Source organism: Lacerta agilis, chromosome 7, assembly GCF_009819535.1.
Source record: "Lacerta agilis isolate rLacAgi1 chromosome 7, rLacAgi1.pri, whole genome shotgun sequence".
NCBI classification, from domain to species: domain Eukaryota; kingdom Metazoa; phylum Chordata; class Lepidosauria; order Squamata; family Lacertidae; genus Lacerta; species Lacerta agilis.
In genome coordinates, this window is record NC_046318.1 from 11400347 (window position 1) to 11424632 (window position 24286).

At 42.6% G+C, this 24286-nt stretch overlaps 1 protein-coding gene across 2 annotated transcripts in view; it reads right to left on the minus strand.

Annotated features, from left to right (window-relative positions):
* Positions 1-2978: 2978 nt before the first annotated feature.
* Positions 2979-24286, minus strand: part of TRIO (trio Rho guanine nucleotide exchange factor) — a 258906-nt gene continuing 237598 nt past the window's right edge. Inside the window, exons 47-57 of one of the 2 annotated variants that reach the window (XM_033154381.1) lie at positions 20343-20520; positions 18466-19232; positions 15359-15606; positions 14307-14445; positions 11498-11525; positions 10496-10658; positions 10220-10341; positions 10047-10125; positions 9302-9502; positions 6641-6779; positions 2979-5279 (exon numbers count right to left, since the gene is read on the minus strand). In XM_033154381.1, coding sequence (XP_033010272.1) covers positions 4737-5279; positions 6641-6779; positions 9302-9502; positions 10047-10125; positions 10220-10341; positions 10496-10658; positions 11498-11525; positions 14307-14445; positions 15359-15606; positions 18466-19232; positions 20343-20520 — 2607 coding nt within the window. In that variant the 3' untranslated portion in view covers positions 2979-4736. Of the gene's footprint in view, positions 5280-6640; positions 6780-9301; positions 9503-10046; positions 10126-10219; positions 10342-10495; positions 10659-11497; positions 11526-14306; positions 14446-15358; positions 15607-18465; positions 19233-20342; positions 20521-24286 lie in introns of those variants that run through there. The other variant, XM_033154382.1, reaches the window with a different exon arrangement.

Sequence of the window (24286 nt, forward strand, 5' to 3'; positions counted from 1 at the left end):
AAAGTTTTCTTTCTCTGAGAAAGGCTTCATTTTCTCTGTAATTCGTGGGAACATGTGGCGGACTGAGGCCGTCATCTTGAGCAGCAGAATCCAAGAGGGTGGAGTTGCCACAGGCGTCCTCCACCGCTGGGGAAGTGAGAAGCAGCTAGGGCCTCAGAACTGGGACTATGAATCTTGCATGACCAACAGCTTTTCTCCCCGAGTAGTTGACAGGTTCCACATCATCACACTCGTCATTACAGTGGATCTTCCAAACATACTGCTACTTTATATGCAGTGCTTTCTAAAACAAATGTTTAGGGTACTCTCATTTTGACTCAAGAAAAATCACAATTTTATAGTTCAAATCGGGAAATATATATACAGTAAATGGACAAAAGGCTGCCATCGGGGGTAGCAACAGAACTGACGATTCACTGTACTAGAGAAGAAACTAGACATCTATTAAAAATTTGTTTCTTCTCCCTTTAGATTCACAAAATATTTAGGGGTATGCGTACCCCTGCATCCCCTCAGAAAAAAGCACTACTTATATGTATTGCATATTTGGAAATACCACAGCTTGTCAAAATCATGCCTACTTATAAAAGCTTCTCGAGAATACCATCCAAAATTGATCACCCAGTTAAAGGAGAAAGTATAATACATAATGCAATATTTACCCAGGTGCTCCCCTCTTTGCTATTTAAACTGTGGGATTACTGGGACGTGGAAGGCTGTGAAAGCAAAACATGTTAAGTTGTGAAAACAGAGTGCCCGGGAACAAGCCATTAAAAAAAACCAAAAAACAAAAACCAAAAAACAACAACAACCACCAAGTACTTGGGCTTTATTAAGATTCCATGCTTTTCCATTTATTTTTGAACTGCAATTTCCTCAGTCCTGTTATCCAAACCCAACTCAAATTGTGCCTTTCTTGGCTCACGTTGCTTTGGTGACCTTGCCACATACACACACCAGAGTTTCACCCAGTAAACCTTTTTATATAAACTTAAGGGACTTGTGGAGCAATGAAAATAAGCCCTAGTTCAGTTCTATAGCCATGGGCCCAGAGAACTACAGGGGTTAAACAGCCTGGAATTGAACATTAAAAGCCCCCCCCCCCGGGGGGGGAGGAATAAAATATCTTTGTCCGATGACAAAGCTGCATAGGAGCCAACTTCTAGGGGCTGTGGGGTCTTTGTGCCCCTCCCGCAATAAAATATTTGAGGGGCTGGGCCCCCACAAAGTTGATTCAAATTGTGTGTGTGCACACTACATCATGTGATTGATTATGCGGGGTGGGGTTTACTTGGGCCCCCACAATGTTTTGTTCCAAGTTGCAAAGTTGTGAGGCGAGCCTCAGTTGGGAATTCATGTTACTGCAGTTTGAACTGCAGAATACAATTACGCTACAAAACAATCAATGATTATTATTTTTTAAAGCAGCAAATAGACTGTGCACACACAGTTACAAATGCATCTAACTGTATTTCCTCTGGCCTCTTAATAAACTGAGAATACTTTGCAGCAACCACACTACGCTGTGCACACAGGCTGTGTGCTGGGGCATGCGGCCCGACTGCTCTCCCTTTGCAAAAGCAGGCAAATGAACCAGGAAGGGGATAGCTTAGCATTATGTCTGAACTCAGAATAATGGTTTGCTTCTCTCTAATTTGTAAATCACAGGGTGGATATAAATCAATGATTTTTATTTATTTATTTAAATTGGATTTTTAAAATAAAATGCTTTTGGTGGAAAAAATCTTTCTAAAGATAGTTCTCTACTTAAGTTACATTACAGTCTAAAGGCTATTCACTAGGAAATAATGTGTGCTAAAGCTCAGTCTGTCTTTTTATATTAAAAAAAATTGTTTAACCACATCAGTTAACAAACATGGCAACATACGCTATAATGTTATTGTTTTAGTTCAGGCTTCCTCAAACTCGGCCCTGCCGATGTTTTTGGCCGACAACTCCCATGATCCTTAGCTAGCAGGACCAGTGGTCAAGGATGATGGGAATTGTAGTCTCAAAACATCTGGAGGGCCGAGTTTGAGGAAGCCTGTTTTAGTTAAATGTTTAAATTGTTATTAAGGAAATGATTACTTTTTTCCTTCCAATAAAGTACAGCAGAAAAGTTGATAAAATATAAACAGTTAACTTATTAAACCTCACAATAATGTCATAATTACCCGTCTATGCATTTCTAATAGTATAACCAAATCAGTAATTTTGGATATAACTGTAAAAACTACTCTGAAAATTTATTATTCCAAAAATGAAACCTTCATCTGGTTGTAAATATTATGGCTATACCAGAAAGAACAAGTCTTTCTGGGATTTTTTATTTTTTTAAAATCACGTCTTACTGACTTGGGATTTAAATCGTGAATTAAATCAATTTTATTTAAATCCACCCTGGTAAGTCAACAACAAAACTTGCATTTAAGGCTTGCTAACGATCCTGTCTTGGACGAAGACACAAAACATGACCCTGGGTTCAGACATAAACGTTAAACTTATCCAGTTTCCTGATCTTGCAAAGCAATGGTACACATCAGGTTATGTGTACCAACAAGCTGTTTGTACAGTGTGGTTTATTAAGCCAAAAGCTTATCGTTCTGTGCAAACATCATTTGTAATGGGCATCCTACCTTTATCAGGCACACACCTATGAAAGTCAGAAAGAAGCTACCTTCCTTTTTTTTTTTTTTTTTAACACTGAACACGTTTCTAAAACTTACCAGTATAATGAAAACTGCTATAGCACTCGATCTACTAGAGGCTCCTAATTAAAATAACAGTAATAATCAGGCACATCTGTTAAATATGTTTAATTTTTTAAAATAACTGATGGCAAAATAAAATATTTACATCACATCATACTGTGTAAACACGCAATGTTACTGTACAAAGAAATATACATGCAAAATAAAGCAAAAATCCAACTAAAATAAGGAACGAAATAATAATAATTCACAAGCAAAAAAAAAAAGTTATGGTTGGTATGAATACATATCCATCCAGTTTTGATTTTAATTTTTGTTTAAAAAGTTTCTGTACAACTTTACAAAAAAGAGAAATAAATAGATTACAATGGAAGTTGCAATTATTAAAATTAAAACCAAAGCCAGATTATGGCTTAAGACGGACTGCTATGTCTATTTGGTAAGGGATGCAGGCTAGGTTTGTTTCAACAGGCATAAATCACAAAGAGAAACATGGATAGCTGAACATCCATGCCAGCTCACTGATGCACAGAAAACCATCAATGACTTAATATTTCACATATTGCCTATGTCTTGGAACTCATTAAAAAAAAGCAGACAGTTATTTTCCGTCAGGTTCCGGTCCAATTTATGACAGTATTTTCTTCAAAGAGGGGAAAAAAACACACCATTCACTCAGTTACTGTACAGAAAGCAATAGACAAAACCTGAAAATTCTAAAAAGTAGAGATCGATTATGGGGTGAAATAATACTTTGGCATCTCAAACAAACAAAACAAACCGTCTTTTAAAAATGTCGCCTTGTTTTCATTATCCAGTTTTCATTTCAGGAAATGAAAATAATTTTACAATCCTTTTAAAACCAGCAAGACTTCTGAACTAGGTCCTAAGCTAAGGCTCAAGTTAATGACACAGTGATAAAACCCCAACCCAGCCCTGGAAATCCCAAACACAAAAGTCATAAAGTTCGCCATACTATGAATGTGCTTTTTCTATATATTTATTACAGTTACAACAGGGGTCCTCATAAATAGTTGCATAAAATGTTAAAGCCACAACATTGCACATGATATGAAATTAAAAAAAAAACCCAAAACAAAACAAAAATCCCAAAGTGAGTGCATTTACAGTATTTTCTTCCTGCTGTATACTGCTTGACGATAAGAGGTTGGCCTAAGGACACCAAACCCAAGAGTTCTTTTCTGATAGGTCAAGCCAAGGCTGACCTGAACTGAAGACCCACACAGTGGTTTACCACCATTTAGGGGGAAGTTATAGGGAGAGGAGAAGAGGGGGGAAATTAAAGAGACACAGGCTGAAGGCAGGTAACAGTCTATTTACAAGTAAGGCCTACATTTTATCAGAGCAAAATGGTTCATTCTATTTGTATGCAAAAATCTTGAGGTTGGATGCACTTAAAAGCAGAGTCTGATCTCAGTGCACTGCTATGCAAGATACACACAGGCGAGGCAACTGGAAAGCTCTATGTCCGAGTCCAAAAAAATAAAGTAAAATCAGATGGGTCAAAACGGACACCATCTAGACGGGCAGCCGTTTTGTTCAGTCGTCTTTTAAGTGTCAGTGTCTGTACCTTGTCTCTCAATACCAGTGCTTTGAACAAAGGCATATTTTTTTCCTCTGTCTAAAATCTTGAAAAGGCTAGTTAAGACCGGTTGCAAAATTTCAATTCTCGTCGGACGTTTTTAAAAAAGGATTTTTTTTTTTTTTGCAGAACCCTGAATTAAAATACTGTAGTAAGTGTAAAGTTCTTCATTGCCTTTTTCAGAGTACAATGTTGCAGTCCTCCACCCCAACATAGTTTTGCAGTGCTAGTCCCAAGTACAACCGTGCTTAGATTTACTTGGAATGCATTTCCACACGATGAATACGCTAGCAGCTGATTGGCTTCTGTTTTTTTTCTTTTTCCTTCACCCCAAATTCAAGTCAACAGCTGATTGGCAGGAGAGCTTCACCTACAGTTTAGCTGACAGGTGAAAGAGAATGAGAGAACACATCAAAGATAGGTCAAACTTTTGGCAAGAGCCTGCTCTGTAAGAAGTTTTTAATGCTACGAATGGGTCGAACATCGTTCTGGTGTTTTCGCCGCTCAATGAATGAAGTCAGTCTGGCTATATCAATGCTGTCAGCACTTTTGGCACTGCCTGGTAGCAGCCATTGCTCCTGAATGGCCAGTGCAGCCGAAGGACGCTTGGCTGGGTCATCCTGCAATAGGAAACAGACAAAATCTTTGGCCTTCTGGCTTACTCCTTTGAAGTAGTCGTCTGGGAAGCTAAAGTCTAGGCGGCAAATGTTCAGGCAGGTTTCCTCTACGCTTTCGTCCAGGAAAGGAGACACGCCGCTAAGGAGAACGTATGTGAGCACTCCGAGGCTCCACACATCTGAGGTCAGGGAGACAGGATTTCCAAGGATAATTTCGGGAGCTGCAAACTCTGGGTTCCCAAGTAACTGGTGGATGTGGTACGTGGTGTTGAGCTGGACTGCATCTCCAAAGTCAGCCAGTCGGATCGTCGCTTTGGCCAAGCTCTTGTCCACCAGAATGTTTTCAGGCTGGAAGAGACGAAGAAGGGGAAGTTGTCACTTTTACGCCAAGCAAGCGCCACATGTTTAAACAGCTCACCCATAACAACCCTAACTTGTACTTTCAATCCTTAGAGGAGTCAGTACAATTTCTAAATGTTCGACAGATTCCGAAATGAAACGCACAGCAGAATGAGACAAACGTATCTCAGCGTGCTGACTACACTACCCATTTAACGTATGAGAGGAAAACTTAAAATGTGATGCGGGAAATATCTGAATGCATCTCGCAGCATCTTTTTATTTTGTTAAAAGCAGCTGCTGGGAAGAGCGTTTGTGGAGGACGATCAGAACTGCTAACTAAGTGGTTCTGTAGCCCCTCAGTGCTACAAAATAATCAAAACTGCTCCTATTGAAGCTGCTATTAGCCACCTAGGAGGAAACACAAAGGAATAATATGGGAGCCTTCATGTTTCCTCCTCTGTGGCCAACAGCAGTTGCTGCTCTTTTGCACGGATGGCAGGGAGATTTGCATTAGGGACTTGGAGAGGGTAAAAGTCAAATTTCCTTCCACTTCCTAGACAGGTTGCCCCCAACGTTAAGAATTCTGCGAACCAAATATTGTGAAGTATAGATGTGAAAGTCACAATAATTTCTGAGGAGAATGCTGCTTGTTCACAGTTTAAACCATGGCTTACAGGGATGTGTACACAGGTGTCAAGGGCACTTTCCAGGCAAGGGAAGGCACACAACAGATAGTTGACTCTTTATGGTCAAAGATAACTTAGTCGCTTCTACAGCTCTGGATAATGCAGCAACCTAGTGTCTGGGCAACTATTCCCAGGTCTGCATCCTATGGAGCATCTGCAGCAACAGGGGACCACTCTGCCTCCACCACTTTAAGTACCCCCCCCCCGACAGGTTTTGCGCACACAGCCAGAGACTACGCCTGCGTGGAAGGTTTTGCCTCTGCTCTTCCTGCTTCATTTCTCTCCTGGTTCTGGGAGACAGTGGTGCAGGAGAGGGTGGGGGAGCAACCAGCCCTTCCCTTGCCTGACCTGCATCTTCCTCTTTCTCCTCTGATTCTTCCATCCTTCGATTCTTGCCTCCTGGCTAGTACGGGTCCCCCCAACTCACTGCTCCCCTCTCCCTAGTCAGACTCCAGCACCCCTGCCCCAGAGGCCCACTCATTAGCATCCTGCCAGTCCCCGACATTAGGCCTTTGTGCAGTAAGGAGATGGGACTGGGCTAATAATACGTCCCCTGGATGCACCTGGTTTCCACACACAAGACTGGACCACCAGCTAGTCTGTCAGAAATGTGTGGGTGCTCTGTAGTATATCCTGGTATTGACGGTACTCGGGGGGAGAAAAACCTGTTACGCAGTTCACCTTTAGGTCCAAGTGCACTATTCTGCAATTGTGAAGATACTGTACAGCATCCAGAATCTCCCCCAGATACAGCTTGATCTTTCCTTCCGTGAGGTTTCCCCATTGCACGATGTAGTCCAGAAGGCGGCCCTGGTTAGCACTATGAAAGCATAAGTGTCATGTTAATCATCATCATCAGCTGCCCACATTTGGGTGGGGGGAAAGCAAATGATTTAACTCTGCTGCATCGTAGAGCTAGTCCTAACTATTATTATAGAGGGGTGTGTGTGTGTGGAAAGAAATTAACTTTTTTTTTTAACCCACACAAATCTCACCATGAAGAAATCTCCATTACTGCTCTGTGATTACTTGTTCTTAGGATTAACTTGGAAGTAGAAATGTAGCCTGATTTAAACTCAGGTGTGTATTTATGAAGGCGTACTCACAAAAAAGCGTAAGATTCTAATTATGTAAGATATTCCTATCTTCAACAATTAACAACTAGAAAGCAAGAGCATAACATATTGGCCATGTTTGAATGTAGAGCTAAGCCATAGTTTGTTTAATTCATGGTTTGTCTGAACATCAAAACACATTCTGTACAAATAACCATCATTTGTTCTACGGCAACCGTAGAACCATGGTTTGCTGTTAGCTGTTTCAACCTGCTTTAAATGTGGTTTGTCATCATGTCTGAACCAAGGATCCAGGTGTAATCCTGGTTTGTTTGGCATCCTGACTGAACGGCTTGCCAAGCAACCATATGTGTGAAGCAAGAGAGGCTAGAGGGATGTTTGTTTGTTTGATGTATACCCCGCATCTTCTTCCAACGGAGCCCAGGGCTGCAAACGTATCCATACTAATGCTATTAAAATATCTTTAAAAATGGTTTAAAACCACCTTGCAAAAAAAAAAAAAAAACCTACTGAAAAGCACCTGCTCTGAAACTATTAATTTCAAGGTTGCCTGGCACAGAACTTTTAGCTATCAAATACCGTAGTACCCAATGTGTTTTGACTATAAGCGATTTTGGCAATAGGCACTACCCCTTGAACGCAACCCCTGCGTAAGTTGAGAGTCGTATGTATCACCAACTTCACATAGGAGCAAAATACCTGCAGGTAGCAGTAACAGGACTATTGCTTGGTGGGAGGTAGGGAAATGGCAAACCTATATTATTATACTTTGTATGTGGGGTTTTTATGTCAGCATCATTTGGGTAGGTTCTCTTTCTGTTTGTTTATTATATTTCCTTGGTAGTGAAAGAGGTTGTGTGGGGGGCCCAGGGAATGGTTGGTTGTGTTTAGTTGGCTACAGTGAGATTTGTTTGTGTGTGTTTGTGGAGGGTGGGTGGGAGGAATTGTTGGGTCAGGTTAACCAGATTGTTTTGTATGCTGTCGGTGGGCTTTTGTTGTCGTCTTGTTGGGCTGTGTATGTGATAAAGGGGAAGCCACACTGGGGTGAAGGCATCCTCTTTTATTTGTCCCTGTGTCAGTTTCAGTCTATTGGTTAGCTTTTCTAGTAAGGCTGTTTCCCATACAATTTGGTCCATGTTCACTCCTGACAGGTCTCCAGTGTCTGGCTATGAGGCTTCTGGTTGCTGAGAATAGGTGGGTTATAAGGTCTATCATGTGAGTGTTCATTATGATTTTGGAAAATATTCAGCAGGGTGAGTTCTGGGCATAGCTGTCAACTTTCCCTTGTTTTAGGGAAATTCCCTTATTCCAGCGTCATTTCCCATTGCAAAAAAGGGGAAAGTTTACAGCTATGGCCGTTTTCCAATGCAAAAAAAAAAAAAGGGAAGGTTGATAGCTCTGGTTCTGGGCTGAGTTCTAATACCTGTTTAAATATTTTGCATATCTCTTGTAGGACTTTTGTCCCGAAGGGTTGGGTTTTGGGGCATTCCCACCACATGTGGAGGTATAGGTCTGTAGAGGTGCAGCCTCTCCAACATTTTGGGTGTATCAATGCCAGTTTCTGTGATGTTAAGTACCATTTGTATGTGTGTTTCAGTGTGAGTTCCCTTATTTCGGCTGATACAGATTTAAAGGGAACTTTAGACCACAGTCTAGTCCACTGGGTGGGGTTAATTTCATAGCCTATGTCATGCTCTCTGATTGTGTGAAGGGGGTTTGTGGGATTTTTGAGCAGTATTTTGTATATTGTGGATACCGTCCCTTTGCCGTGTCCCTATGCTTTCAGAAGGTTTTTGAAAGGGCCTAGTGGCTGCTGATTGTGCTGATGATGGATTGTTTAAGAAGGCAGGTAGATGGTGGTGTGTTAGTCTCCTAGTATGTCTTGTATTTCTTGTGTCTGTATGGGTTTGTTGTTTTTGTAGAAGTCATTTAGACATTGTAGGCCTTTGGCTTGCCATGTTTTTATCTGGAGGTTTTGTGCTGTGTGTTGGAATAGTGGGTGATGTGCCAGTGGGGTTAGTGGGGCTGGCGGGGGACGGGACGGGACAGGACGGTTTGCCTATTTTTTCCTTCTGTGTCAACCTGTTTAGCATTGTAGAGATTTTCTTTAGATTTTATATTGTTTTGGTTGATTTACTGTAGTTTTAGTGCATTTTTCTTCTGCATTAATATTCTTTTGACCACTTTGGGAAGAGTCTGGGCCAAAAAGTGGCATATAAAATAAAACCACACAACGTAACATTAGGTAACATAAAAGGGCACACACATCTCTAACACCAAGATGTAACTGGTGGAACTCTCAAAGGTGTCCAGGAGGCCGACAAGCTGAGGGTGTTGGAGATTCTGCATAACTCCGAGTTCATGGGTGACCTGATCTCGTTTCATCAGTTTCTTATTTATGAACTTAGCAGCTACTTCTCGCTTGGTTCCCTTCTGATCGCATCTCTTTATGACAGAAAACCTGCCCCTGAAAAACAAATGGTGAAAGGAAAGTCAGCTCCACAAGGCAAGGAATACAAGAAAGAGAGATGTATTTATTTTCGCAACCCACACTTGCAAAAATACATATTCAAAGTTGGTCTTGAACTATTAGAAAAACTTTCCCCCTTTGAAATGCAACCAGATTGTCCAATTTCTGAGGCACTTACAATACTAAGTAATTTTTGATAATAATAATTTATATGAAGTATACTAAATCAGCCTGGGCCTGTTTGTGATGTTCTGGACAGTCAGGTGTGCAGGTTAAAAATAGGATGCTCTTATGATAAGTGTGTGTATCAATATTTGCATGTGAGCCAGCTATAACAGGGAAATACAAGAACAAAATTAAAAGAGTTTAGAGCTTAATGTTTGCATTACTGAGTTTACTCTTGCCATGCAAACTTTTCTAAGAAAGCAATTGATTTCTGCATTATCAGAGTCCTTGAATGTATGCTAGGACAGCTGAATGCACATCTCAACACATAAGTCATTTTCCTCCAAAAATATTGACGATTTAGGCTGAATCATACCTGCCAAGCTCAGCCACTTCACTGTACAGGGAATCAAAGTTATCTTTCCAGGTTACTATGATCCCATCACTTCCAGGACCTGAAAAGTGGGAAAATAATCTACACTGAGCATTTAACATGTGAAATGCATTACTATCTTTTTCTGTGCCTCCTTGCCACAGAGATAGACCCACCTAAAACTCGTAGACTGGCTGAAGATGAAACTGAACCCATATCGTTTGCAGCTACACAGGTATAAATACCATCATCTTCTGTGGTCACACCAATGATTTTCAGAGATGCTTCTCCCAAATCACTGCAAAATATTGTAAATTTGTAAGCATGTGAGATTTATAAACACTCAACTGGCATTTTTAGTCACAATCATCTAGTCCCTTCAAAATATTCTTTATGCTTTCTTGCCAACTATCTCACAGTATAAAGCATGGAAATGCAGAAGCCACAGGTACCTGTATGAGATGCTGTAATGACTGTCACTGCTCAGTGTGTTATGATCAGGACCTTTCCAAGTTACTGCAGCTTTGGGACGACCACAGACTTTGCATTTCAGAATGACAGTCTCTCCTATCTCACATGTTGTCTCACTTAAAGGTATTATGAATTCTGGGGGAACTAGGAAGAGAAGGAAACAATTGCCATTAAAGAGTTAATTCATACATCTTCTCTGTTACCTAAATACATGCAGTTTGCACGTTACCTCTGTGATACGGTTAAGTGCCAGTCCAGTTTAAGTCTGGTAAAAGTATAGGGCAGCATATGCCTTAAGGCCCATTAGGATGTGTGTGACCTATATAGAGACTAGGAATGAACCCTTAGATCTTATGTTATTTGTTTGCCTATTTCTCTTTATTGTTCTGGTTCTATGGGCTGTCTTCTTAACAGTTTTCTTTGCCTGGCTGTGACATGGAAATTAACTGAAAGCAAAGGGAGGAGAGGAGGAAATGATGAAAAAGCTTGTCACGTGGGTTCCTGCCTAGTCAAGGGGGACAGACACAATTAGTGCATTGTGTCTCGCATTCTGCTAGGAAATCATGTTATTTCTCAAATGCAGCTACTCCTATTTTTTTTGTGACAACGCAATGTTTCTCATGAGTTACCAAGATACTGGAAAAACTGTATCTCTGCTATTGCCTCTCTGATAAAATACATCTCTACATTAAAACTGAAAAGACTTTAGTCAGATCAGGTGAGTCACCCATCACTGACTACTGATCAAGCACCAAGGCCCATTTCTGATCTCCACTGGTTTGGCCATTATGGTATGTAGAAAATGACTGAAGAGGGATTGCATCCACGACTCCCCAGACGTTTTGCAGCCTCACAGATATTTCCCTCTGCTGGCTTAGCAGGCTCACCAGCCGCATTTAAAATGCATTTTAGACTTCCTCTGCCTATGTAATGAAAAATGTATTTTCATGCTATTGGCAACATTGAACTTAAACACAACTTACCATCATAAATGTAGTTGGGGTTGAGAAGCTGAAAATGGAAGTTGAAAAATGTTAGAATTTCAAAAGTCTCCAGACATTTCTTAAGGAAAATAAGGCTAAAAACTGAAGTCTTAACATCTGTCAACTGTTGACCTAGAGGACTGTGTGCAGTTGTGCTCAATGATGTTGTAAGGTCATCAATCACCAGAATAGCCAGGTGTACTTAACATATCATGATCAACAGACAACGTGGTATTTTCTGTGCACTTGTACCAACAAAGCTTTTTCTACTACAGTCCCTAAAATGGGACATTTAGAGACCAGCAGCGAGATTTTTATGCCAAAATGTTTCCTGAAAAGATAAAGCAGTACATTGCTGGCTGGTACCCTTTCCTCCCCATACTGACAATGCCACCAAGAAAGATCCCCTTTGCTGGGTCTCCAAAGACATGCCAGATTATACAATGCCCTGCTCCTCTGCAGATCTAATCTCTAGGTACAATTCAGGCTGGATGAAAATCTTTTAGCACTCCCTTTTCATTCCGCACAGGAATTGTGGAGTGCTCAGAATCCTGGTGGATCCATTGTGACAAAATATCATCTGTGACATCACCCAACCATGGTGCCAGTATGATGGCTCTATGATATTACATGATGATATTATACAGAGAGAATTTTATTCACTACAAGTCTCGCCCAAAGTATTCTCACTTCAGATGGTTCAGAAATGCCCCCCCCCAAAGTGAGTAACGATTCCATCTATTGTTCTGTTAGAGCTGTATGGAAGTGATATTTATATAACAGTTTGTCTTGATAATATATATATATATGATATTGATAATATATTTGACTTGAGAACTGCCCTTTTTGGGGATACTGAAAATGTTCCAAATGGGGTGTAGAAGTATGGATCTGGATTTATTGTAGGAAGTCAAGGCAAAGGGATATATTTGATATTAAAGCTTTGTAAACTTTTGGAGGCTTCTGTCATGCACCTGTGGTCTATTATGGACGTTGTATCACATAAAATTCTGCTGTCTGCTGGAAATAGATGATTTATCTCTTCTTACATGATCTAATATCCTAACTCATTGTAGTAAAATTACTGTCGATACACCGAGGAAGCGGTTGCTGCTACTGCTTCTGAAAGGATTAATTAGGACTCAGAAAAGATGCTTCTTTTAACTTCTCAACTGCGGAATAATATTAAAGATGGTTTGGCCAATATGGGGCGTGTGCACTTCTGTCTTAAAACTGCTAACCGGTCAAGAGTATTTGCTTGTTGTTCTCTGAGCAAATGGTTGCTTGCTGTGAGGCTCAACCTGTGTGTTCTGAAAGTTGACTCATGCACTCCAGAAAAAAAAAATGAAAGTGAGTAATCTTTTCTGTAATGTAACTCCCTGAACAAAGCTGACCGAGCTTTTATCTGCACCATCTGCAGTCTCTTTGTGCATTTTGCTGTTCCATAAGGAAGGAAGGGATTTGTTGTTAAAAGCGGGCAGCCATTTAGTGTGCAGAATGCACTGAACGAGCCCCATCGGTCGAAACCTTGTGCAAAGATGACTCCGTCTTACACAATGGGGCTTCTCCCTCCCTTGCCACTGTGTTCCTTGAAATTGGGTCAGGGACAGATGGGGGCAGGAGAAACCCCAGAACAGTACATGAGCATGATTTTTTTGGGGGGGGGGATTGTTTCGCCTGGCAAGCTGCTGAATTCAACCATAAGACAATGTACCCCTATCATTTTCCAACATGGAGGTCCTTAGCAATTTAGGTTTTACCGTTAGAAAATCTATTGCTCAGAACATTTGAGGGGATTAAATCTGGCTCTGACAAATGCGAATCTGTGTGACGCAACCGATAAGGTAGACAGATATCGAGGTATCTGGAACATAGATGTAATGCCCAGATTTATCGGAGAACATGTACCTCCACCTGTAGTAAGATTTTGTTGCAAATCAACCTCCTCCAATCTTTGTTTGATGACCTTTTTAGCTGTAATTAGATCTAAATTTAGTATATCGGAAGGAGAGATTCCATAAGACAACAGTTTGGAATGGATTTTTGTTGCCCATGGGCTGGTGAAAGCAATGCACAAACGTAGCTACTACAAGGTGTCTACTGTTCCTGTTCAGGCTGCAAAACTTTTATTGGTTGTTAACGGTTTTCTTAAAAGCTGTTGCCCCTACTACTTTCCTGGGTCCAGCCATCTTTTTTTCCTCATGAAAACTCCCCCCCCCCATTCTTCCCTCCCAACACACAAAAATACACTGCTACAGTCAACCCAGGCTATTACCCTTTACCTGAGAATACCTACACCAGAGTTTCTTCTCCTGACCCCAGTTCCAATCTTAAACCTTCACTCCTACTACCTATCCCCACGTGAGGTTTTCAACCACGGATCTAGCTGCATGTTAACCACAGATTTTGAAATACAGAAGGCACAACCCACCATATTTCTGCAAGAATCCTGCTAGCTGCTATTCCGCCCCCCCCCTTTAAATGGTATCACATTTACAGAGCAATCCTAATAAATAAGACTGAGTTCAATGGGATTTACTCTCTGGTACGTATGGTTAGCCTGACCAGGGATACTCAAATCTGAATTATATATAGATGCCCTAAAACACGACATGAAAGCAGGTCTTTAGCACTTCGTATCTCTAGTAACAAAAGGTAGAAAAGAACACTGGTGCAAATGTATTTTTCCAAGTAAAAAAGTATTGATGTTAATGTGAGATACTTGTTGTATTGCATAGGCTAAAAGCTGTCCCATTTCCCCCATCCATGGAATTGCGACTAAGAACACAACACGAGGAAGAAAGGTTACCTTCACGGAAACCTTATTGGCGAGTCCATCTCGAGATTTACGGTAACCATTTTCCAGCTTGCCTTCCCTTTTGCTGTCTTTTTCTTTTTTCTCAGATTTCTTCCTTAGACGGAGTGCTGTGTGCCAAGATGACGACTTCCTGAAGCCAGAACACAACAGCATTGTGATTAGCGGTACCCCTGCCTTGGAAAACATTCGAACATGCAGAAGGAGGAACATCTGACAGATAATCCACCAAACAGTGAGTATACGAACAAATGACTGATGAAATGACATGGTTCTTCTGGTGGCCTTGACACAAAGAGTATGAATTCTGTCATCATTTTTTACAGGAACAACTAGTTTGAACCTAGTTCTTGCTGCATTTGTAAACCTGTGTCTAGGCTGCACCCTTTTGGACTGCAGGGCTCAGTTATTTTTTCCATCCATAAAAAAGTTTTCTCCCATAGAAAACTATATATTTGGGGGAAGAATTCGAGCTCAGCTTCCACTTTCACATGTAAGTTTTCTTTGTGGAAAGATCTATTTATTTTTGCACGAGAAAGCCCTGTTATGTAGGCTCCCATCTGCGTCTAGCTTAAACCACTCCAGATTCTTCACCTCAGTGAATACTAGGCCTCAGACTTTCCTTCCCATGAAAGAAAAAAAAAAGGGGGGGGACACACCTGTGACTCTTCACAGGCCTGACCCATCTCTGCCTCCTGGCTTCCCTCCTCCCTGCTTCTGCCATTGATTCTGTACTTCTTTCTGCCACAAAACTCTCCCTGCTCACTAAGCCCTGTTACCTCTTCAGCTTTTAACATCTCATCTTCCCAGTCTTCTCATTGTTGTCCTACCACCAACCTCCAGGCTCTGAGCCTCCTTCCCTTGGAGGTTCCTCAGATGGTTCCTCCCAGCATTCCTTAGTGTCCAACCAGTCCATGACAGCCAGCCAAATCTATCACGTGTCTGTTTTCCTGCTGCAACAGACCAACACAGCCACTCCTCTGGGGTGCATGACAAACCATCTTTCCAAAAATGTCCACCTTAAAAGGAGCACCCAAGACACTTACTTCATTGTTCCATCGGGGTTCTCAATGGTGACTGCACTGGTATGCCCCAGGACATAGCCGGGGATCCAGCCCTCAGCTGCGGGGCATTGGTCAGTGGCGGCTCGGAACACCAAAAACATGTTCTGTTGGTTGCTGGCTAGAATTTGCACGACTTCTCCTTGGTAGACATTAATCTCATCCTCCTTCACTGCCGTATAATCGTGTGTCACCAGCATGGTGGAGATATTGCTACTGCTGCTACTTTCACTCTGTCGGTGAACCAATCAGGTAGAGAGAGGAAAACAAGGAGGAAAAAGGAGACAGTTTACAGAAATACCAGGGAGGAGGGCGAGAGAATGCCTCTCTTCCATGACATTAGCGCCTAAGAATAGTCATTTCAATAATCTTGTATTAAAATCAAACCTTTACACCCTTTACACGAACCATATGAGTACTGAGATTTTTCAGAATCTAGATAGGTCCCAAAGAGCTGTTATCTAATAACAGAGCAAGTAAATTAAACCGACCAGTAGTTGGAGGAGGGCTTATGTTCTTAATATCCCATCATTAAGTGTGAACCTGTGGTTTTTATGTTCATGGACTAATCATTTAGCCTCCTTTCTAAAGGAGAGGAAAGCACGTTTGGGCTTAAGAAAATCTCTGTAAACCTTCCATTAAACAAAGAAGCACCAGCCTGTTTACTCATCAGGAACTTAAAAGCAGCACCCAACAGCAGCTTAAGATACTGGTTAGTAAACCAACATTAAATCTCAGTTCCCCATTTCGGATGCAACAGGGAATTGCAATTTAAAATAGCCAAGTTAAAGCTGGTGAGTGACAAGTGGTGTGGGACTGAACACTACCTTCTGGTGTAATAAGCTATGGTTTAGTGGGGTCATTTTATCAGAAATGGCTCCCTGAGTCAGCTCACACTGTCTTTTCTAAACACCCTACATTTCCTGGAGTTCGTAAGCTGCATGCCCTGCCCGTCCCAATGCTGCTAAATTCATTCTGTCCAGAAAGCACTGGATAGTACCCATTCCGGGCTCAAGAACACCAGATGCCTGAACTAAAAAGCAAAAAACCCTACATTTTTTTTAATTTGGCTGAAATCAGAGATTGGCAGCAATTTAACAAATCTACAGATTCTGCAAAAATGACTTGGGGACAAGATGTTTTCAGCCACTGACACAGGGAAGTATGTCGTTCCTTTATCCCAATACAATCTGGGAAAAGGAAAGTTAATCGGGGAAGAAATATACTGCTAAGCCTAAAGAGGAAGGTGGTGTTTCCATTAATGGTGGCGTTTCCTATTTCAAATGTTCCTGTTTGCTGGTGAAATGAACAGTGTATACCTTTAGTGAATGGGTGGTGGAGGAACAATAATTATTTTCCCTTTGTGTAAGAGTCTAAGAAGCATTTCTTTTTTAAAAAAACAGAGGCAAACTCCCTCCAAATAACTGCAGAGTCCTCTTAAAAGATTTGTTTTGCTTTAAATTTAAGCCACTTCTGGCATTTGCCTGATGCATAGGTACACTCTCGAACCTAAGACAGCTAGTTCTTAGTATAAAGCTACCTACCTCTGCAGCACATTTTCTCTATATGGAGAAATGGCATTTTCACCCCCCTGTGCAGCATATTAAGAACACATAGAAATGCAATACTACCTTGAACAGCCCCAACCCTTACAGTGAACAACCTTTTTTGTTGTTTTTTTTAACGCTGGCCGCCAAGCTGACATTTCCCTAAGCTAAGAAAACAATTTAAGGAGTTATGCCAAAGCCAAATCAAATAAATATAACAGGAGCTCGGAAACAGAACAAACATGCAAAGCGGAATTTCTTACCCTACAGCTATGATACAGTGAGTGAAAGAGGAAATCAGAAGAGTTCTACATTGTTAAAAAAAAATTCAACCAAGTAGTGCATGCTTTCAAGAAAGGTTCTGAAGGCCAGGTGATGTGCGATCGAGGTTGTGCGGAAGCTGTGAAAGGAGCTGAAGAAGTGTACCACACACGGGGGTAAAGTGGGGGAAAGAGTGTGGTTTTAAGAGCAGCATCCAGTTTGAGGGTACAACTATTGCATCCCCCATGAACAATGATTATTCTGAAAACAATAGGTGTCCTTTGAATGCCATGTTGCATTTTTTCCAGATTGGCAGCTTCAAAGAAAAGGAGCGAAGTCTGCTGGCTGACAACCTGATCTTTCCTTGCAGAGCGGGCTGAAAAATGAAATCTCCAGGTGCCCCAGTGCAGCGCTTCTTAGAGAACAGAAGGTATTTAGCTTGGAGTTTTGATAACGGTAGCCTTCTATTTGTGTGCACTAAGTGTATTTATCAGGATTTGTTTTTGTGATGCTGGAAGATTCCATGACCAGGTACGGATTTTTAAAAGACAGCAAGTCAATAGAATGCTTCAGCTCAACCAAAACACAGGAAGCGCAGCCTAACAGAACCTGCGTGTTCTCTGAATACTGGATGTCGGAGAGTACAGGGGAGAGGAGTGGAGTGTTGAATTCATGTACTGCCATGTGGGCTTCTTGGGTGCATTTGGCTGGCCACTGTTGGGAACAGAAAGGATCTTTGCTTTGATCCAGCGGGGCGATTCTTATTTTCTTCAAAGTCTCGCTGGGGTGGCATGGGGTGTGTGTGAATTGTATGCATGTATGTGAACGGGAGAGGAATCCCTAAGCAAATCTGCCTATGGAAATACAGGTGAGGCGCAAACTGAGCAGCTGTACACAGAATGTTAATTTGTGCCTTCGTGTTAGATGGAGGGGGAGGAAGCCAACAGCAAGTTAGTAGAAACCAGACTAGCAGATTTTTTCCCCCTCCCAGCAGAGGTGGAAGTCACATTTAGAGTTAGAAAGGTTTTCTTCGTGTCTGTATACATACTGCAAGTTTATGTCTTATGTATACACACACACAGACGCGACATACGTTTCTACTGAGATTTGCATAGAAAGACTGGGAGCGACTGATTATTATTATTTCAGAGCAGCGGTGCAGCACCAGAGAGCCAGAAGTTAGTACGGAGAATGATGGCAACGCACAGGAGGGAGGAGGAGCATGGGAAGATTTTGTTTTTGTTTTTAGAGGAGCTCGCAGGATAGAAGCGCTCCAGCTCTTACCCCATTACTCTGGGTGGAGTGTACTGACTGCTCGCTGGTCGAGGAACATGTGCTCATGCGGTCTGTGTCCTTGCTGTGTGAAGAGTGGCGGTGGACCTGGCGCTGGAGGGAGTCACTGTCCCCGGGAAAAGTGAAGGAGCCGGGGCGGCTGACAGGGGATGCTGGGATGGAGCTCCAAAAGGAGCCCTTCTGCAGGGGGCTGCTGGGAGGAAAGGCTTCCTTGCCAAAAGGAGAAGGGAAAGTCATTGCGGGAGGAGAGTTTATTGGCGAGACAGCTCCGGGCCTCGATTTCCCCAGCGCCAGCGATCCTACGCTGCTCCTCGAACGGATCTCCTCCGAGTTCCCGCGGCATTCCTTCTGATCTGCTTCTGCTGAGCCGCAAGCGCTTCCCGATGCCTTCCGGGGGCTCTCCATCGCTTTCATCTTGGGGATCTTCTCTGGTTCTCTCTCTGGACCGTTCTGCTGAGCGTTTGGTACCGGGTGCCTGCCTGCCTGGCTAAGGCCAGCCTCTAGGGTGGTGGTGTGGGGAGGCAGGGAGGAATTGTGAATGGACATACCTGACATCTTGTCTGCCTCTGCTTGGACTGAGGCTGCAGAGGAGACCAGGACTGGGGAATGGTGTCGGACCGGCTGCGGGATCCGGGAAGGCCTGCTACGGCTGGAGCTGGGGATTCCAGGGCAGGTGCTAGGGCCACTGCTGTTGCTGCCGCCGCCGCCGCCACCAGGACCACTGTGGTTCCTCTGGTACTCAATCGGTGATGTCAAGGCTGAGAGAAGCGAGAGGGGTTCACACAAAAATGGAAGGCAATGCAAAGCCAGTTGTCAAACAGGGTCTCAAATTCAATTGCCCCAATAACAGTACAGTCAAACCTCAGCTCCCGAACGCCTCCGTTTTGGAATGTTTTGGGCGCCGAAAGCCTACAAGTAAATGCTATGGTTTTCAAATGTTTTTTGGAAGCCAAAAGTCTGGCGCGGCTTCTGCTTGAATGCAGGAAGCTCCCTGCAACCAATTGGAAGCCGCACCTCGATTGTCGAACATTTCGGAAGCTGAACAGGCTTCCGGAACGGATTGCATTCAACAACCGAGGTTTGACTGTATCTTCTTTTGCACAATCGCCATGTTTTTGGCAGGTATTACTCACACCATCGTTCCCAGATAACGCCAAGCAACTTAAAAGCAAATATATTCATGTCAGCAAAATTTTTGATGTATTTGAAAAGGAACACAATACTATTTATGAAACAACTGCAATCCAAACAATGGCAGATGGGTATTTTGTGATTGAATTAGCATTGCTTTATCCGAGTTACTGAATTACAGTGTGGACATACTATGGACAACTTCTTATTTGTCCAAGAATGTATAAGTGAAAGCATATCAGTTATTTTTGCTTTGATGATCTATTTATATGAAATAGTGGGATTATAACAACCATGTGAATAATTCTGGGTGGATGGAAAAATGGGATTATCTGAAATATGTATCTGTACACCAGACTATGGTATCCGGGTATTTTAAACTGAATACATTGTGGGACATTATATAGGTTATCTGTGCTAAAAAGAGGAAGTCAGGGCTGGACATCCACTCTTATATATAACAAGCAAGGTAAGCAAAATGGCATGACAAACCATTACGGCTGGCTTTTAAAAACTTAGCTTCAGTGTGATTCTTCATGGTAGGTTACTGGGAAGGAACTAAAGCCTCTGACAAAAAGCTTCCACAAGGAATGCAAAAACATTAGCCCCATCAACGAACTCAAAATATGGAACAGTGGTAGAGGGGAACTTTTAAAATAGCAAGACCAAGGAAACCATCTGGAGAGTTAGTTTAATTCTGAAACTTTAGTAGGAAGTAGAAATGTAGTTCACTTTACCATTTAGAAAATTACGCTGGTTTTCCAAGATTTGGTTGATTTCGTGGATCCACATTTGGCGGACTCCTGGACTGGTGGAATGCAAAACAAAAGTCTCCATAACATCACCTGCCCTTGACGTTAGTGCAAATTTACAGGGATCGTTGTCTACGTTTTCCTCCAAGCACAGGCCACTCACCTTAATTAAAAAGAAAAAGAAAAAGCTTTCAGAAAATGCCGCCTTCATCCTTTGGTTATTACTTTTGATCAGATGGCATACGGTAACCTAGCAGGAGCACCCATGTCAAGGAATTCCCAATAAAGACCACTGTGTGAGCAGGTCCCAACTATACACAGCCAAAACCAGAAGGGTCCCCAGAAAAGGCACTAGCAATTGGAGAATTTGTTGCACCAGAGCCTATTGGCACTGGAGATAGGGATGTAATACTCATTTCTAGTCCATTTTGTCCACAGCCCAGCCCACACAAAGCGTCAAACAACAACTAATCCAGAATGCGGCAGCTAGACTGGTGACTGGGAGTGGCCGCCGAGACCATATAACACCGGTCCTGAAAGACCTACATTGGCTCCCAGTACGTTTCCCAGCACAATTCAAAGTGTTGGTGCTGACCTTTAAAGCCCTAAATGGCCTCAGCCCAGTATACCTGAAGAAGCGTCTCCACCCCCATCGTTCAGCCTGGACACTGAGGTCCAGCTCCAAGGGCCATCTGGCGGTTCCCTCGCTGCGAGGTTACAGGGAACCAGACATAGGGCCTTCTCGGTGGTGGCGCCCACCCTCCCATCAGATGTCAAGGAAATAAACAACTCTCTGACTTTTAGAAGACATCTGAAGGCAGCCCTGTTTAGGGAAGTTTTTAATGTTTGATGTTTTATCATGTTTTTAATATTCTGTTGGGAGCCGCCCAGACTGGCTGGGGAAACCCAGTCAGATGGGCAGGGTGTACATATTGTTGTTGTTGTTGTTGTTGTTGTTGTTGTTGTTGTTGTTGTTATTATTATTATTGTCATGTCTTAATTTGAAGTCCTCAAGCAAATTTCACTAGCCTACCTAGATAGCGTAACAGCAGCCTGACAGCAAAGAGGGTACGAAGAAGGAAAAACGCCCTCCCTTAGTTTCCAAAAACTTTCCTGCCTGCTTGCCCAGAGGGAATTTCTGACTTGCCCCTGCTATGGAAGGCAGGGGCAAGTCATTTGCACTTTGACACCTGGTCACTTTGTTAGTGATGAGGGGGAATTGTTCGAAAGGCTTCAAATACACCTAGCAATGAGAAAAAAAATGCTGAACTAGGGAGCAGTTGTGATCCAACACCAAACGAATGAGACAGTGCCTCTTATTCTCAGCATTCCACGTGTCCTGCTAGATTTGCCCATTACCCAAGCAAAGTAGGAGCAGCTCCTCTTATGACTGCACCCCATGCCACTCTGGTATGAAACATAAAACTGGGCTGGTGGCCTTAACATGGGAACCCTCAACCCCATTTCCTCATTTCAAAGGTTAGCAAAGCTGCAGAATGCAGCAACAGGGAAATTTGTTGCAGGGGACAGTCAAAGGAGGAGGATGCCACGACAGCCTTGTAATTAACAACTCACCTGGTAGATGCAGGTGACAAGGAAATTCATGCAGCTAAGTGAGCATGATGGCAAAGGAGGGATGGGTCATGTCATCCCTTCTGTTCAAGCTTGTTTGGTTTTTGCGCTGGCTGCAGAAGAAGGGTAGTTCCCTCTTCCATGGTCAGCAAGGAAACAGTGGAGTCCACCAGTCCTCTTGGGAGAAGGCAACTTTTAAAACTAGCCTGTATTTCCATGCTTACCTACCTCTGTCTGTGGCCAGCATGGAGATAAAAGGCTAGTAGTCTCTTAGCAGACTAATAATTTTTTGTGCAGGCTCTTTTGCAAGGCTGAGCTACAAAACAATACAAGGTGCTGCCAGTAACTATGACCAACCTCTTCCAGTCCAACTTTCATCTCAGGTTAACATTTAACAACAGGCCATTTGCCAACTTGCACCTGCTCCTCTTAGCTCAGCTGAAACACACAGTAGTTTTGCATTAAGTGTGCTGCAATGGCCAGAGTGCTGGGTTTGGCAAACCTAGAATCAAGTCCCCACTCAGTCATGAAGCTCTCTGCGGTGACCTTGTTTGAATCGTTTTGCTTTCAACCCAACGTCCGTCACAGGGCACTGGTGAGAATAAATTGCTGCTCTGTGCTCCCTGAAGGAAGGGCGGGATTCATAAAATTCCATTCCAGGTTAGTTTGCTGACAAACTAAAGAGCCCTCTGCAGCAATTTTTGGCGTGACCAAGTACAACTTGGGATCTTGACTCAAGTGTGAACAAACAACCCAGAAATCAACCTCGGGAAGTCGTTCAACAGATGAGCTAATACAGAAAGGGACTGCAACATCTTCACATTCAGTTTGCGAAGTGAGTTGTTGAGGCCACCTGGTGGGAAAACGCACATTGACAGCTTCCAAGTATGATGAGATAAAAGTGAATCATACTGGAAAAGGCAGGGAGGTCAAGGGGCCTGATCACAAAATGTGTGCTATGGACACTCAAAGGGGAGGAGGGTGTACTGCTATGACACATCCCAAAAAACCTTCACAGAGTTTCAATATAAACATAGATACTGACTTATATCTGAGATTAAAAGATGAACAGTAGGCATGTGCATGAATAAAATGGGGTTTGGAAAAGCACATCAGCACAGAAAACAGAAAACAATCATTTGCAGTTGAAGTATGGGGTTGAGCAGTTAGAAGGTAAAGGGACCCCTGACCATTAGGTCCAGTCGCGAACGACTCTGGGGTTGCGGCGCTCATCTCGCTTTACTGGCCGAGCATGACTAAGCTGCTTCTGGTGAACCACAGCAACCCACGGAAATGCCGTTTACCTTCCCGCCGGAGCAGTACCTATTTATCTACTTGCACTTTGACGTGCTTTCGAACTGATAGGTTGGCAGGAGCAGGGACCAAGCAACGGGAGCTCACTCCGTTGCGGGGATTCAAACCGCCGACCTTCTGATCGTCAAGCCCTAGGCTCTGTGGTTTAACCCACAGTGCCACCTGTGTCCCTCAATGTTATGTTGTCATAAATCAATAAAATTATTTCTTTATGTCATTAGACAGTTTTTGGAAGAGGTACATCGTTCACAAGACGCCATCTACAGTTTCCAGACTTATTAAGGGGTGGTCAAGCATTCTAAATGCTGGCTTACCTGACTGGAACAGTTTGGATATTATTAGCTTATAAAGCTTTGCCAGACACATGAGACATAGTCTTTTAAAATTCGACTCCTAATCAACTGCATTTCCCCCCATAATTAAGAGAAACCACACCTGACTATGTTCCAGGCCTTTTGGCTGGTTTCCTCCAAGTATTTCCAATTTCTGGCTATAATAAGCATTTGTGCTGCAGCCAAAGTAGGCAACAGAAGTTAATTCCTGCTTTGTAATTCACTTAATTTCTCCAAAAAACATTTCCTAAAACCCAGCCACTTGAGGGACAACTCCACCAAAAGGTAAAAAAATATATGTGTCCTTCCTGATTTTTATAATGTCAACATTGTGGGGAGAGATTCAGGTTTATAAAAGATAGTTTGACCGGGATAAAGTGCTGACTAAATAGTGTTTTTAAGGTGGCTTCCTGAATATGTGCTGAAATTAGAGACAAGGAGACTCCTGATAAAATGTTGTTCCAGGTTTCCAAGTCAAGCTAAGCACCCAGGTCCTAACACATTTTCAATCTAGTTAAATCCCTTGCATCTATCTAGTGCTATTAAATTTTGTATATGTGTGACACCTGGGCTCCTGGCATTAGGACCACGTGAGACCATCACATGCTCAGAGGGAGGTCAACGTCACAGGGGCCTGTTGCTGAATGACAGCTTGAGATATAAAACAGCTGATTGGTTGAAGCTGTAGCCAATTACTCCAGCCCAGCACCT